The sequence below is a fragment of the Leucoraja erinacea genome, chromosome 4, assembly GCF_028641065.1.
Source record: "Leucoraja erinacea ecotype New England chromosome 4, Leri_hhj_1, whole genome shotgun sequence".
Lineage (NCBI taxonomy): Eukaryota > Metazoa > Chordata > Chondrichthyes > Rajiformes > Rajidae > Leucoraja > Leucoraja erinaceus.
The window spans coordinates 13047711-13064202 of NC_073380.1; the positions used below are offsets into that span (position 1 = coordinate 13047711).

Consider the following 16492-nt stretch of genomic DNA (forward strand, 5'->3'; position numbering starts at 1 on the left):
ATATAACACACTCATTTGTTGGATGTACAAAGTTGAATAAATTTTGGAGTGATATATTTGATATATTTACAAAGATTTTCAAGTCAAGAATAGAACCCAAAACGGAATGGATTATATTTGGAATAATAGGAGAAGATACCAATTTAAATAAAGATCAAAATGTTTTTTTTTAATTATGGGTTAATAATTGGAAAGAAATTGATACTTAAATTTTGGAAAAATACAACCACACCAACTGTTAAAATGTGGATTAGGAATATGATGGACATAGCACGCCTTGAAGAAATGAGACTCCGACTAATAGATAAATATGACCAATTCTTAAAGAGTTGGTCTCCTTTCATCGACTTTTTGGAATCATGTGATGCAGCGGTGCCGTAAGGATTGCTGATTTCAGTTCATGACGCGGATAGAGCTACATTTCCGAATACAGATTTGAAAAATTCTCTTTTAAGGGGCCTTCTCTTCTATTTCTACTTTCCTCTTTCTCTCCTCCTTTTTTTATTTTTTATATACACACTTCACGTTTTTCTACTCTCTACCATCTATTTTTCCACTTTTTCCCCTTTCTATTGCTTTCTTTTTCTTGTTCTGCTTACTTCTTTCTTATAACATAAAACTAGAGGTTGTACATAGAATGGATTACGGTATTACATAGTTGGCACCTAAAATTAGGTGCCACTGTACTGTTTTGTGCTGTATTAACTTCTAATAAAAAAAAATAAAAAAAAAAAAAAAAATAAAAATTTCCATTCCGAAGGCCGACAAATTCCGAATTACGAAAACTGTCTGGTCCCAAGGCTTTCGGATAAAAGGTTGTGCACCTGTACTATCCTACACACTAGGGGCAATTTTACCAAAGCCAATTAATCTGTAAACCTGTACGTCTTTGGAGTGCGGGAGAAAATCGGAGCACCCGGGGAAAACCGACGGGGGGTCACAGGGAGAATATACAAACTCGGCACAAACAGCAGATCCGTAGTCAGGATCAAACCCGGGTATCTGGCGGCACATCTACCGCTGCGCCACCATGCCGCAATGCTTTTCACATCTTGGTTTTTTTTTTAACAGAAGAAACTCAATCCAACAGCATAGGTAAGAATGGTTGCAAGAACTAAATTGCTGATTTTCTTGAAACTTTAAAACCTCCTCAAATAAATTCTCCCTTTTACAAGACAGGTTGCTGCAGCCATTCCAGTAGCTCTCCTCAATTGCATCATTGTACTGCTTCCTCTCATTAGGCTTTGTACTTGCTCGTGATCTTTTCAAGAATGCTGCGCTTTTACAGTATATCCTGTGTTACCACCCCTATTAATATTTAGGATAATTGAAATTCCCTACTTTCACTTAATGACTTCTGTAAAATATGTTCATATTTCTTTAGGTAGACAAAAATGCTGGAGAAACTCAGCGGGTGAGGCAGCATCTATGGAGCGAAGGAATAGGTGACGTTTCGGGTCGAGACCCGATACGTCACCTATTCCTTCGCTCCATAGATGCTGCCTCACCCGCTGAGTTTCTCCAGCATTTTTGTCCACCTTCGATTTTTCCAGCATCTGCAGTTCCTTCTTAAACACGTTCCTATATCTTTGCTCTTCTGTCTGCTTCTGATTATTTAGAGGTCCAGAGTACACACCCAACAATATGAAGGCCCTTTTTTTTTGTTCGTCGATTCACACTTTGTGAAAAAATAAACAAAATGCCGGAGTAACTCAGCAGGCTAGGCAGTACCTCTGGAGAAAATGGATTGCTGACATTTCAGGTTGGGACCCTCCTTCAGATCCAAAACATCACCTATCCATTTCCTCCAGAGATGCCGACTGACCCGCAGTTACTCCAGCATTTCTGTGATTAACTTTGGTATAATCTGCAGTTCCTTTATATGGAAAACATTTTTTTCCAAATATAATTTAAAGATATGAAAAATTGAACAACTTTTAATTTGTCAGTTTTAATAATACTTACTACACGTATTTGCCAATTACATTACAACCAAATTCTGATTACACTGAACAGCAGTTCTATTACTCAGAACAGTGTTTTGAGAAAAATTAATAATGTAACTCATAACAAGGCAGTAATAGGAAAAATGACACTTGCAAAAGAAACAAAAAATGCGTAAATTGGTTAATAAATTGGCTCTGATAACATATTAAACCTATAATACCAATTCAAGTAAGGTTAATAAATAAATGCATCTTACCCCCTGTCGCCAGTCTGCCCATCAACATGGAATAAAATGAGCCTCCCGTATTTATCATGTCCTACAACAGTTCGTGCAGATACCACATTAATAAAGTATTCAAAAGATCCTATTTGAAATAAAACATTGAAAAACATTCAACTTGTTATGAACTCAACAAATACATTTGCATTTAACGTGGATTAAACAATTTAAGAGTTTCCCTGGTCCTCACTTCCACCCCACCAGCCTCCGCGGCCAACACATCATTCTCCGACATTTCCGCCACCTTCAACCCGCCTTTCTGCAGAGACCATTCTCTCGGCAAATCCGTGGTCCGCTCATCCCATTGTACCCAACCCACCTCCTCTGGGGGTACTTTCCCCAGCTACTGCAGAGGATGTAACACCCATCCCTAGACACCTCGACTCTCATTTCCATCCGGGGACCAGAGCAGCCCTTGCAGATGAGACGGAGGTTCTTCCACATCTCTTCCAACCTCCTTTATTGGATTAGACAAGGTGACCATTTACTGGAACACTTGTGTTTGTCCCAACAAGGCCAGCTGGAGCTCCCAGTTACTAGCTTTCATTACTCCCATTCCCATACCAATCTCGTAGAGTTGGTTTGTGATACTAAGGTCTGGTGCACGTCTATGGGGTCAAAGTCTGAAGAAGGGTCTTGACCCGAAATGTCACCCATTCCTTCTCTCTCTCGAGATGCTGCCTGTCCCGCTGAGTTACTCCAGCATTTTGTGTCTACCATACTAATCTCTGTTCTTGGCTGGATTGGGGCCACATACAAACTTGAGGAACAGCACTTGCATCCAGCATCTTCACACCCCCCCTACCCCTTAGTTTGAGTCTGAAGGGTCCCGACACGAAACCACCCATTCTTTTTCTGCCAGTTCTCCACATGGTATCGCTCGGGATCACATCTTCCCAAGCCAACAATCAGCTTACCACCCACCGCCCTGCCCCAGGTCATTTGTTGCCGCCCTGATTGGTCCTTGTCTTTTGTCACCTCCAGCTCCACACACCACCCCTCTCCATCCCCTATTTTCGGTCTGAAGAAGTGTCCCGATCTGAAATGTCAACTATCCTTTATCTCCAGAGATGCTGCCTGACACACTGAGTTACTCCAGCACTTTATACCTTATGGTGGCATAAACCAGCACCTGCAGTTCTTTGCTTCTACCTCTAATACTGCTTGGTAGTACCCCGCCAAGCCCGAGCACCAGGAGAGAACCCAGGTGGTCACAGGGAGAATGTACAAAACTCCACGCAGACAACATCTGAAGTCAGGAATGAACCTGGGTCACTGGTGCTGCGAGGCAGCAACCCTACCGCTGCACCCCTGTATACTAGATTATTTATTTGGCATTTTGTACTGGCTGATTAGAAACTTTCTCCAAAGCCAAATACCTGCCCAACCTTTCATTCTCAATCACCAACTCCATCCTTCTTCCTACAAATGAACCATACTATTTGCAATACTAACCCACAACCCCTGCCTACAGATGCCTTGGTTGGCATGGACAAATTGGGCTGAAGGACCTGTTTCTGTGTTGTATGAATTTATGATTTGGTTTCAGGACAGTGCAATAAATTGGTATTTCATTCCAGCGTCTCGACTTAAGTTTACTTGCTTTACTCAGTAAGTCACAAGTTTTAACTCTTGTACTGTACCTGTTTTCTGAGCGCCTGAAACCTCAGCTGTTTGGCTCTCATTAACATAAACTGTGCCATTTCGCAGGAGCCATACTACCCCACTCACCAGTTGAACAAATGGATTCTCTTTATCCAGGACATCCGCCTCCGATAGATATCTGTCAGGATGAGGAGCATTACGATGAACATTTCTTATGTTGTACAACAGCTTCTTTTTCTACCCACGCTATGCATATGAATAGTGTAAGGCAAATACAAAACACTAGGGCGAACAACATTCAATGCAATCACAAAACAACTTGGGAAGCCCATGGTCTGTTAAAGGCTGAAGTGCGGAAACTGCCCCCAGTGGCCTAATGGATAAGGCATTGGGCCCTAAGCCTGGGATTGTGGGTTTAAGTCTGGGGTGATGAAACATGTTCAGGACTCAAAGGCTTGGGCTGATTTACGAGGATGTTGCCTGGATTCGAGGGTCTGAGCTATAGGGAGAGGTTGAACAGGCCAGGATGTTATTCTTTGGATCACAGGAGGATGAGGGGGTGATCTTATAAAGGTGTATAAAATCATGAGAGGAATAGATGGGATAGATGCAGTCTCTTGCCCAGAGTAGGGGAATCGAGAACCAGAGGAACTAGATTTAAGTTGAGGGGGAAATATTTAATAGGAACCTGAGGGGCAACTTTTGTTTTACACAAATGGTGGCATGTGTATGGAACAAGTTGCTAGAGGAGGTAGTTGAAGGTGGTGCAAAGAATATACAAGTCATATATCTTGACTTCCAAAATAAATCTGATTAGGCGACTCATAAGACATTTGAAAAATAAAAGCACATAGGATTAGAAACATTGAAACATAGAAAAATAGGTGCAGGAGTAGGCCATGCGGTCCTTCGAGTCAGCACCGCCAATCACTGTGATCATGGCTGATCATCCACAATCAGTACCCAGTTGCTGCCTTCTCCCCATATCCCTTGACTCCACTATCTTTAAGTGCTCTATCTAACTCTCTCTTGAAAGCATCCAGTGAATTGGCCTCCACTGCCTTCTGTGGCAGAGAATTCCACAGATTTACAACTTCTGGGTGAAAAAGTCTTTCCTCATCTCAGTCCTAAATGGCCTACCCCTTATTCTTAAACTATGGCCCCTGGTTCTGGACTCCCCCAACATCAGGAATGTATTTCCTGCATCTAGCCGTTAAAGGGACATGTAATCCTATGTGGACATAGGACATTACAATTTCATTACAAAATAAGCTAATGGAACAGAAGGCAGATAACAAACACTGGAAAGGTGATTTTCAGACAGGACAATGGGCAGTGGGGTGCCCCAGTAAGAATGTTGCTTTTGTTAGATATGTATTGAAATGACCTGGATCTAGAAAGTGGGATTACAATTTCAGTTTACAGATGATAAAAACTTGGCAATATAACAGTGGGTATTTTAAGGCAGAGATTGATAGGGTATTGATTAAGGAATGGCTTCAAAGGTTACATGGAGAAAGAAGCAGAATGGGATAGAAAAAAAAAATAGATCAGGCATGATTGATTGGTGGAGTAGACTCAATGGGCTGAATGGCCTAATTTTGCTTTATGTCTCATGGTCTGAAAATATCAAGTAATAAGCAGATATGCAAAAAGAGGAAATCAGCAGATATATTTTTTACTGTGGATGAATATGTTATATTCACATGCCATTAACAACACCTCCATAACAATGCAGTACTCGACAGTTAGCCAGCTTATCTTTTGTTGAAAATCTCATCCATGTTTTGTCCCTTTACATTAATTCTTTCCAAGGCATGGCTGGCTTTCTTAATTCTATTTAGTTTAGTTTAGAGATACAGTGGAAACAACCCCTTCGGCCCACCGAGTCCGCGCCGTCCAGCGATCCCATCACACGAACACTATCCTACAAACACACACGAAGGACAATTTATAATTTTATCGAAGCCAATTAACCTACAAACCTGTACGTCTTGGGAGGGAGTGTGGGAGGAAGCTGGAACACCAGGAGAAAACCTACGCAGGTCACGGGGAAAACATGCAAACTCCGTGCAGACAACACCCGTGGTCAGGATTGAACCCGGGTCTCTGGCGCTGTAAGACAGCAGCTCTACCGCTGCACCACCGTGCCGCACAGTGCACCCAGTATTCTACAAAAAGTTGTAGTCAACCAGGATTTTGTTGCTTATGTCAGAACTCACACTGTTCCATTCACCCTTAAGATTAAAGGCAACATAATGTCATGAACTAAGCATTGATTAATGGATAAAGTAAAAAGTAAATAATGGGGTGATTTTAAATTTGTAGATTATATTATGTAGTGTTGCCAGGATCTATAAAGTAGTTGCCAGGCTAATAAAGTATAATTGCATTGTATTGTATCTATGCTGTTCATAAATAATATCACTGTTTGGATGCGGGAAGGGGGGGGGGGGGGGGGGGGGGGGGGTGTTATGTGCCCAAGCTTGCTGTTGATACGTAGAATGGATAAGGGAGAACCAGTGGATGTGGTGTATCTGGACTGGACTTTCAAAAACCCTTTGGCAAGGTCCCACACAAGAGATTAGTGTGCAAAATTAGAGCACATGGTATTGGGGGTAGGGTATTGAAATGGATAGAGAACTGGTTAGCAGACAGGAAGCAAAGAATAGGAATTAACGGGTCCTTTTCAGAATGGCAGGCAGTGACTAGTGGGGTGCCGCAAGGCTCGGTGCTGGGACCCCAGTTATTTTCAATATATATTAACGGTTTAGACAAGGGAATCAAATGTGACATGTCCAAGTTTGCGGATGACACAAAGCTGGGTGGCAGTGTGAGCTGCGATGAGTATGCTATGAGGCTGCAGGGTGACTTGGAAAGGTTGGGTGAGTGGGCAGATGCATGACAAATGCAGTATAATGTGGATAAATGTGTGGATATCCACTTTCATGGCAAGAACAGGAAGGCATATTATTATCTGTGTGGTGTCAGATTAGGAAAAGGGGAGGTGCAACAAGACCTGGGTGTGCTTGTACATCAGTCACTGAAAGTAAGCATGCAGGTACAGCAGACAGTGACGATAGCTAATTGCATTTTGAGTTTAGGAGCAAGGAGGTCCTACTGCAGTTGTACAGTGCCCTGGCAAGACCGCACCTGGAGTATTATGTGCAATTTTGATCACCTAATTTGAGGAAGGACATTATTGCTATTGAGGGAGTGCAGCGTAGGTTCACCAGGTTTATTCCCGGGATGGTGGGACTGACATATGATGAAAGAATGGGTCTACTGGGCTTGTTTTCACTGGAATTTAGAAGGATGAGAGGGTATGTTATAGAAACATATAAAACAGGGTACTGATTTTAAATGATCAGCCATGATCATATTGAATGGCGGTGCTGGTTCGAAGGGCCAAATTGCCTACTCCTGCACTATTTTTCTGTTTCTAAAGCCGGATGGCAGTGCAAGTTGAGAAATTGATGCAGAGTGGCTTCAAGGTGAAACAGATAGCTGAGTGAGTGACTGAAGGCACAGAAGATAGAATATGAAAGGGATAGAGTGAAGTCATAGTAAAAGCATTTTTCATAATCTGTGCAAGTTTGCAAAGTTTGTAAGGGTTTAAAGGGACCTGGATGTTATTGCACACGCCTTAAAAAGTTAACATACAGGTTCAAGAAGCTATTAGAAAAACAAATGATGCAATGGAGTTTATTGCAAAGAATCTGAGTACAAGTGTAAAGTTGCCTCATTGAAATTGTACAAAACCACACCCTGGCAACTGAACCGTCCAATCATCAACTGGAGAACGATCCCGAGCTACCGGCCACCTCATTGGAGCCCCTCGGACGATCTTTGATCGGACTTTACTGGACTTTATCTTGCACTGAACGTTATTCATGTTATTCCCTTTATCATGTATCTGTACAATGTGAATTGCTCGATTGTAATTCTGTACTGTCTTTCCACTGGTTGGCACACAACAAAGGTTTTTCTTAGCACCAACAAAGGTACACAAGAAAATAAATTAAACTAAACTCAAAAAATTGATTAAGGCAGAAAAATGATGCTGACGTGGACGGTAGAGATGAGATCATGCTATTTCTTCTGTTAATACATCAAGCAATGTGTTATCAATATCAGAACTATGCAATCTGATTCTCCTTCAAGATTGTCAATACTATGGTGAAACATGTCACCCCACTAGATTGCTTACGAGAGGGAAAATGCAGAGTAAGTTAAGATAGTCAAATTAGAACAAACATATTTTACATAACAAAACAAGACGGAGAAAAATTGCCACTGTTCAAATAGAATATGTGACCTCATCAACTCAGAGGCGTTTCCTCAGGTTGGCGAATCCACAACTAGCAGGCTGTGCCTCAGGATGATGGTTTAGTTTAGAGATACAGTGCAGAAACAGGCCCTTCGGCCCACTGAGCCCACGCCGACCAACAATACTAACACTATCCTACACACACTAGGGACAATTTACAATTATACCAAGCCAATGAACCTACAATCCTGTACGTCTTTGGAGTGTGGCAGGAAACAGGTGCACCAGGGGAAAACTCACGCAGGTAACGGGGAGAGCGTACAAACTCCCTACAGACAGCACCGTGGTCAGGATGGAATCTGGGTTTCTGGCGTTGGAAGGCAGCAACTCTACTGCTACGCCACCGTATTGTGCCATACATTGATGTTTGAGACTGAGATGAATGAAAATTTAATTACACAAGTTATAAATATTTGAAATTCTATTGAGGGACTGTGGATTATCAATCATTACCAGCTATACCTGCCTCTTTGTAGGGTACGTCGAACAATCCTTGTTCGAGGCATACCGTGGCCCTATCCCCGAACTCTACCTCCGCTACATTGACGACTGCATTGGTGCTACCTCCTGCACCCATGCAGATCTCACCGACTTCATCCATTTCACCACTAACTTCCATCCAGCACTCAAATTCACCTGGACCATTTCTGACATCTCCCTACCGTTTCTAGACCTCACTATCTCCATCGCAGATAACAGACTACTGACCGACATCTACTACAAACCCACTGACTTCCATGGCTATCTGAACTACACTTCTTCCCACCCTGCTTCCTGTAAGGACTCTATCCCCTGCTCCCAATTCCTCCATCTACACCGCATCTGCACCCAGGATGAGGTGTTCCAAACCAGGACATCCGAGATGTCCTCATTCTTTAGGGAACGGAGGTTCCCTCTTCGACTATAGATGAGGTTCTCACCAGGGTCTCCCATATCCCATAGTTCCGCTCTCACTTCCCATCCCCCCACTCGTAACAAGGACAGAGTCCCCCTTGTCCTCACCTTCCATCCTACCAGCCGTCACATAATCCTCCGTCATTTTCGCCACCTCCAATGGGATCCCACCACTGGCCACATCTTCCCACCTACTCCACTTTCGGCTTTCTGCAGAGACCGCTGCCTCCGTAACTCCCTGGTCAATTCGTCCCTTCTCACCCAAACCACCCCCTCCCCGGGTACTTTCCCTTGCAACCGCAGAAAAAGCTACACTTCACTTTACGTCCCCCCTTGACTCCATCCAAGGACCCAAGCAGTCTTTCCAGGTGTGGCAGAGGTTCACGTGCACCTCCTCCAACCTCATCTACTGCATCTGCTGCTCTAGGTGCCAACTGATCTACATCGGTGAGACCTTGCATAGGCATGGTGATCCTGCAACCGCAGGAAATGCTACACTTGTCGCTTTACCTCTGCCTTCGACTCCAAGGACCCAAGCAGTCTTTCCAGGTGAGGCAGAGGTTCACCTGCACCACGTTCAACCTCATCTATTGCATCCGCTGTTCTAGGTGTCATCTGCTCTACATCGGTGAGACCAAGAGCAGGCTTGGTGATCGCTTCGCCCAACACCTCCGCTCAGTTAGCATTAACCAAACTGATCTCCCGGTGGCTCAGCACTTCAACTCCCTCTCCCATTCCGAATCAGACCTTTCTGTCCTGGGCCTCCTCCATGGCCAGAGTGAGTCCCACCGGAAATTGGAGGAGCAGCACCTCATATTTCGCTTGGGTGGTTTACACCCCAGTGGTATGAACATTGACTTCTCCAATTTCAGGTAGTCCTTGCTTTCCCCCTCCTTCCCCTCCCCAGCTCTCCCACAGCCCACTGTCTCCGCATCTTCTTTTCTTCTTCCCGCCCCACCCCCACATCAGTCTGAAGAAGGGTCTCGACCCGAAACGGCACCTATTCTTTCGCTCCATAAGATGCTGCCTCAGCCACTGAGATTCTCCAGCATTTTTGTCTAACCATGGTCTTTAGTCTGAGGCTGGTGAATCTGTGGAATTCTTTGCCACAGAAGGCTGTACATATTTCGAAGGCAGAAATAGATAGATTCTTGATTAGTACATGTATCAGTGGTTATGGGGGGAAAGCAGGAGAATGGGGTTAGGAGAGAGAGATAGATTAGCCTTGATTGAATGGCAGAGTAGACTTGATGGGCCGAATGGCCTAATTCTACCCCTATTCCTTATGACCTTATGACCATGTCCTACTTCTGCCTCTGGTACTTAGGTTCCATCAGTATTTTAACACACACATACTATCGCTGGCTTCTTGAAAAACATTGACTACTTGAAAATGTAACGACCCAATAAATATAATTGTGTAAAATCAGACATGTATACCTATATCATAGTGTGTAGGAAAGAATTGCAGATGCCGGTTTAAATCGAAGGTAGACACAAAATGCTGGAGTAACACAGCAAGACAGGCAGCATCTCTGGTGAGAAGGAATGGGTGACATTTCGAGTCTCGACCCGAAACATTACCCATTCCTTCTCTTCAGATTTGCTGCCTGTACTGCCGAGTTACTCCAGCATTTTGTGTCTACCTATATCAAATGTATATTATTATTTTTATTTATATATATATATAGATTTTATTTTATATAGTACATATATATATAATTTTATATATGTGTGTATATATATATATATATATACATTGTATATATATATATATATATATATATATATATATATATATATATATATATTCTAACATACTGTAACATCATAGTACATATTATGGGTTACACAGAAAAGCTGGAGAAACTCAGCGGGTGCAGCAGCATCTATGGAGCGAAGGAAATAGGCAACGTTTCGGGCCGAAACCCTTCTTCAGACTGATCAGGGGTGGGGGTGGGGGGTGGGGACAAGAAAGGGAAAAGGAGGAGTAGCCGGAAGGCTGGAGGGTGGGAGGAGACAGCAGGGGAGCTGAGGAAGGGGAGGAGACAGCAAGGACTAACAGAATTGGGAGAAGTCGATGTTCATGCCCCCGGGGTGCAGACTCCCCAAACGGAATATGAGGTGCTGTTCCTCCAATTTCCGGTGCTGCTCGTACATATTATGGGGTTAGGAGGGAGAGATAGATCAGCCAATGATTGAATGGCAGAGTAGACCTGATGGACCAAATGGCCTAATTCTGCTCCTGTTAGTTATAATACATTTAATGAATACCACATCAGATTTACTTTGTTTCTTACCCAAATACTAAAGTGCCATCCTTCTTGATTCCAAATTGTGCATTTTGAATTCCCATTGCGTTTTGTACGAGTTTTCCATCACTCACAACATTACCAAAGCACCGTCCCGTGTCTGGGTCAAAGAAGCCACCATTTTGTGCCACTAAACACTTCCTGGATCTTGCGGATTCTTGCACTGTTGCAATGTATAGGTGACTGCACCCTCCAGGTTTCAGTGGTTCCAAAATGGAGACGGTTTTCAGTGGACTATTTACAAAGGTGAAGTAGCCGGTGACTGTTTTAGGCTTTCCCTCGTTGGTGTGAAAGTTTGACACGAACACAGTCGATTGAGCAACCGGAAGATCAGTGGATTTATCTGCAGGCCACGTCTCATGTGTAACGTCCCCAAATATGACAGGCTGGAAATCTCTGATGTATCGATGAGCATGCCGTGAACCATGTTCCAATGGGTAATACGGAAACAGATCGTTTAAGTATGTCCTGCAAAGGAGATAACAATATGTTATGACTAAAAAAAATTGTTTTATGTCAAAAGAAGCGACACATTTATCAAAATAAATTTACACTGTGCCTTCTCAGGATGGCTGCAAGGTTAGAGATAAAAAATAAACTGTCTCAATCCAATCACAAGAGGAGAGGAAAGAAATGAAGAGAACAAGGAGATTTAGATTAAATATGATTAGCAGTTTTCTCCTTTTCTTTCCCATTCAGTTCAATTATTTGCTGCTTACTCTTAGATTTCGGGAACCTTTTCACGCCTCCAAAGTGTGGATTTTATATCAAACAAAAACCTTGTTCTTTTCCTGGTCCATCGCTGATTTTCCAGCACCCTTGGTCCCAGAGCCTTGTCGCTTGCCGGATCAATAGAGGTCATGGCTTTGGTGGGGCCGAGATACTGGCCCGCAAAGTCGGCTATGGGAAGGGGTCTGCCGGTGATTCAGAGCCCTGGCCCAGCTGGCAAATGACCTGCCGCGGAAGTCCCCGGAGGTAATCAGCCGTTTCACCTGGCCTGGGAACTGCATTTTCAGGGGGAGAGTTCGGGGGGGGGGGGGGGGGGGGGGGGGGGGGGGGGGGGGAGATGATTTCAAGTGTGCTTTCGTAATTCCTTCCAAATTAAAGGTGGCACTCAGTTCAGTTTCCGGATATGGTGTAAAAGTGGTGTTCAAAACTTTTTTTGTTTGAGAGGAGTGCGACAATAATACTAGAGGGAGCAGTTACTTTAAAAGAAAGCAGTTCCCTCTGATTATGGAGCAGAGTTATGTTAATAAATATTGCAGGATGCTGAAAACATTCTATATTTGGAAGCAGGTTCTCTCAGAATGGTGATGGGGGACTGGAAACTGGAAATTGCAGTCCGTTTAACTAAGTCAGAAAATTACGTGAGCCTTTAGTTAAGACAGATCGCTGGAACAGCTGGAAAAAATTCAGTTAAACAGATAACCAAAATGGAGTCACAAGAGACTGCTGACACTGTTATCTTGAGCATAACAAAGTGCTGGAAGAACTCAGCGGGTCAAGCAGCATCTGTGGAGAGAAATGGATAGATGATGTTTCATGAGGGATCCTTCCACAGACTAATGCAGGAGAGGTAAGGAAGCTGGGAGAGTCTAGGGAAGGGACAGAGCAGGAATTGGCAAGCGATTGGTGGATTCAGGTGAGGATGTTGACTGCCAGATGGGTGGAGATAGTAGCGAAGACTGGTGAAGTGGATTCTAAATGTGGAATCTGACAAGGAAAATGGGGAATGAAATATAGAAAACACGATAGATTTTTTTGAAGACGTGACCAAAAAGATCGATGAGGATAGAGCTGTAGTTGTTGTGTACATGGATTTCAGTAAGGCATTTGACAGGGTTCTGCATGGTAGGCTGCTCTGGAAGGTTAGACCGCATGGGATCCAAGGAGAGATAGCTGAATGGATAGCAAATTGGCTCCATAGAAGGAAGCAGAGGGTGATGGTGGATGGTTGCTTCTTGGACTGGAGGTTTGTGATTAGTGGTGTGCCTCAGGGTGGGCCCATTACTGTTTGTCATCTACATCAATGATTTGGATGAGAACATGCAGGGCAAGATTAGCAAGTTTGCTGATGATACAAAAGGGAGTGGTTTTGCAGAAAGTGAAGATGGTTGTGAAACATTGCAGCAGGATCTGGATCGACTGGCCAGGTGGGCTGAGGAATGATTAATGGAATTTAAAACAGAGAAATGTGAGGTGTTGCATTTTGGGATGTCTAACATGGGCTGAACCTACACAGTAAATGGTAGGCCTCTGGGGAGTGTTGTAGAGCAGAGGGATCTAGGAGTGCAGGTGTATGGTTCCTTAAAGGTCGAGTCGCAGGCAGATAAGGTGGTCAAAAAGGCTTTTGGCACATTTGTCTTCGTCAGTCAGAGTATTGAGTAGAGAAGTTGGGAGGTCATGTTGCAGTTGTATAAGACTTTGGTGAGACCGCATTAAGAATATTGTGTTCAGTTCTGGGCATGTTATAGGAAAGATTGTCAAGCTTGAAAGGGTTCAGAAGAGATTTACAAGAATGTTGCCAGGGCTAGAGAGAGTGAGTTATAGGGAGAGGTCAAGTAGCCTAGGTCACTATTCCTTGGAGCGCAGGAAGATGAGGGGTGATCTTATATAGTACAAAATCTTGAGACGAATAGATCGGGTAGATGCACAGAATCTCTTTCCCAGAGTAGGCGAATCGAGGACCAGAGGACTTAGCTTTAAGGTTAAAGGGAAAAGATTTAAGAGGAATCTGAGGGGTAACCTTTTCACACAAAGGGTGGTGGGTGTATGGAACAAGCTGCCAGAGGCGGTAGTTGAGGCTGGTACTATCCCAACGTTTAAGAAACAGTTAGACAGGTACATGGATAGGAGAGGTTTGAAGGGATATGGACCAAGCGCAGGCAGGTTGGACTAGTGTAGCTGGGACATGTTGGCCGGTGTGGGCAAGTTGGGCCGAAGGGCCTGTTTCCAAGCTGTATCTCTCCATGAAGCTAAAAGGATAGTGGCTGGAAGGGAAGAATGAAAAATCAGGGACAGACACAAAAAGGTGGAGTAATTCAGCGGGCCAGACAGCATCTCTGGAGAAAAGGTTGACTGGCTAGATAAGACTAGGGAGGTGGGATGTGTAGGACAAAGAAGCAAGTAACGAGGGTTCATGCCCCGGCGGAACTTAGTTTGGTGCTCCAAACGCACATTTACATTTACAAAAAAGGCCCACAGTTTAGTACCTTGCAGGATTTGAGCACTGTTTGATTTGAAAAAATCAGTTAAAACCCCATGATCTTTTTGTTTTAAAGTTGTAAATGAAAATTACCGATGCTCAAAATCCAATCATCTGCACTTGCTTGTGTCCATGAATGATAACTTAACATCAAGGAAACATGACTTGTTATAAAACATACTCACTTGAATCTTCTGTATTCCATATTTGTAAGCTTTATATAAATAATGATTTTTTCGTGCAAAGTAAAATCATCAATGCATATGTAATAAGTAGCCAAAATTCAACAACATTCGATTAACCTCCGTGATACCAAGAGCACATTTTCATGCATCAGTATATAGAATTTACAAAGTTAGGTGACAGAGGCACAAGGAACTGCGCTTTTTGCTTTGCTTAATATTCTAGCATCTGCAGTTCATTGTGTCTCAACTTTCTTCATACCCGATGCTTCAGTTTACTGCACCTGATATTAGTTATTTAAAAAAAATGCTAATCCATATTTTGGATAATGTGTAGTGTTGACTACCAGTTCAGCACACCTCTATGGCCCTTCGACCCAACTTGCCCACACCAAACCACATGCCCCATCTACACTAGTCCCACATGCCTGCGTTTGGCTCATATCCCTCTAAACCCATCCTATCCATGTACCTGTCAAATTATTTCTTAAGTGTTGCGATAGCAACTGCCTCAACTACATCCTCTGGTAACAAGATCATCCCACAGCCTCCCTGCGCTGCCAGGAATAACATGTGTAGGAAAGAACTGCAGATGCTGGTTTAAATTGAAGGTAGACATAAAATGCTGGAGCAACTCAGCAGGACAGGAAGCGTTTCTGGAGAGAAGGAATGGGTGACGTTTCGGAAGATCAGTCTGAAGAAGGGTCTCGACCCAAAACGTCACCCATTCTTTCTCTCCAGAGATGCCGCCGGTCCCTCTGAGATACTCCAGCTTTTTGTGTCCATCTTTGGCCATGTTAAGACTAACATTGTTAACAACTCTGACCTTGAAGGGTGCAATTGGTGTCAGAAATGTAGCAACTCTTGTGTACTATCTTAGTGTAATGTATTAAGAGTAAACAGCACAAACCCAGACCCTTCAGCCCAACTTTCACATGCCCAGTTCATTTCAGTTTCGATAACCAACATTTCCCATTTATACCAGTCCCACATGCTGTTTTGGCCCATATCCCTCTAAACCTATCCCATCCACAATGCTGCCAGGACAACAGACCTTATAGGTCAGATCAAGAACGGTGGAGGCGGGTTCGGTGGATACTTTCAAGAGAGAGCTAGATAGGGCTCTTAACGATAGCGGAGTCAGGGGATATGGGGAGAAAGCAGGAATGGGGTACTGAATGGGGATTATCAGCCATGATCACATTGAATGGCGGTGCTGGCTCGAAGGGCCGAATGGCCTACTCCTGCACCTATTGTCTATTGATGGGCCGAATGGTCTAATTGTGAACTTGTGACCCATTGAGCCACTGACTGGCCACCCGCGGGGCCGCTGCGCCCGCCCACACACTTCATTCACCCAACTTCACCAAGTGTGGGGGGGCGGAGAGCACTCACCCGTTCACAACCCCGCCGCCGGTGCAGAAGAGGGACAGCAGCCCCAAGGCCAGCCCGGTGACGCACGGCCGGCGGCGACGGCCCTTCGCTGGTGAGGACCGACAGCGGACAGCAGCCGCGCGGTGGCCGCCGCCAACCGCCATCCTCGCCTCGCGTCGCCTCGCCTCGCCTCGCTCGTCCCCGACAGTCCGCCCCCCCCCGTCACGTGGCCGCGGTGCCCGCCGCCCGACCCCCGTCACGTGGTCGCAGTGCCCAACGTCACACGGCCGCAGCACCCGCTCCACCCACCCCCCGTCACGTGACCACAGATGTTGTCCTGTCGTCACGTGATCACCGACATGT

The 16492-nt window shown here is 44.3% G+C and overlaps 1 protein-coding gene across 1 annotated transcript in view; it reads right to left on the bottom strand.

Moving 5' to 3' along the window:
- nagpa (N-acetylglucosamine-1-phosphodiester alpha-N-acetylglucosaminidase) overlaps nt 1–16339 on the bottom strand; it is a 39133-nt gene extending 22794 nt beyond the window's left edge. The window contains exons 1-4 of the mRNA XM_055633701.1: nt 16151–16339; nt 11357–11836; nt 3871–4010; nt 2204–2312 (exon numbers count right to left, since the gene is read on the bottom strand). Coding sequence (XP_055489676.1) covers nt 2204–2312; nt 3871–4010; nt 11357–11836; nt 16151–16293 — 872 coding nt within the window. The 5' untranslated portion in view covers nt 16294–16339. The remainder of the gene's footprint in view (nt 1–2203; nt 2313–3870; nt 4011–11356; nt 11837–16150) is intronic.
- Nucleotides 16340–16492: the final 153 nt, after the last annotated feature.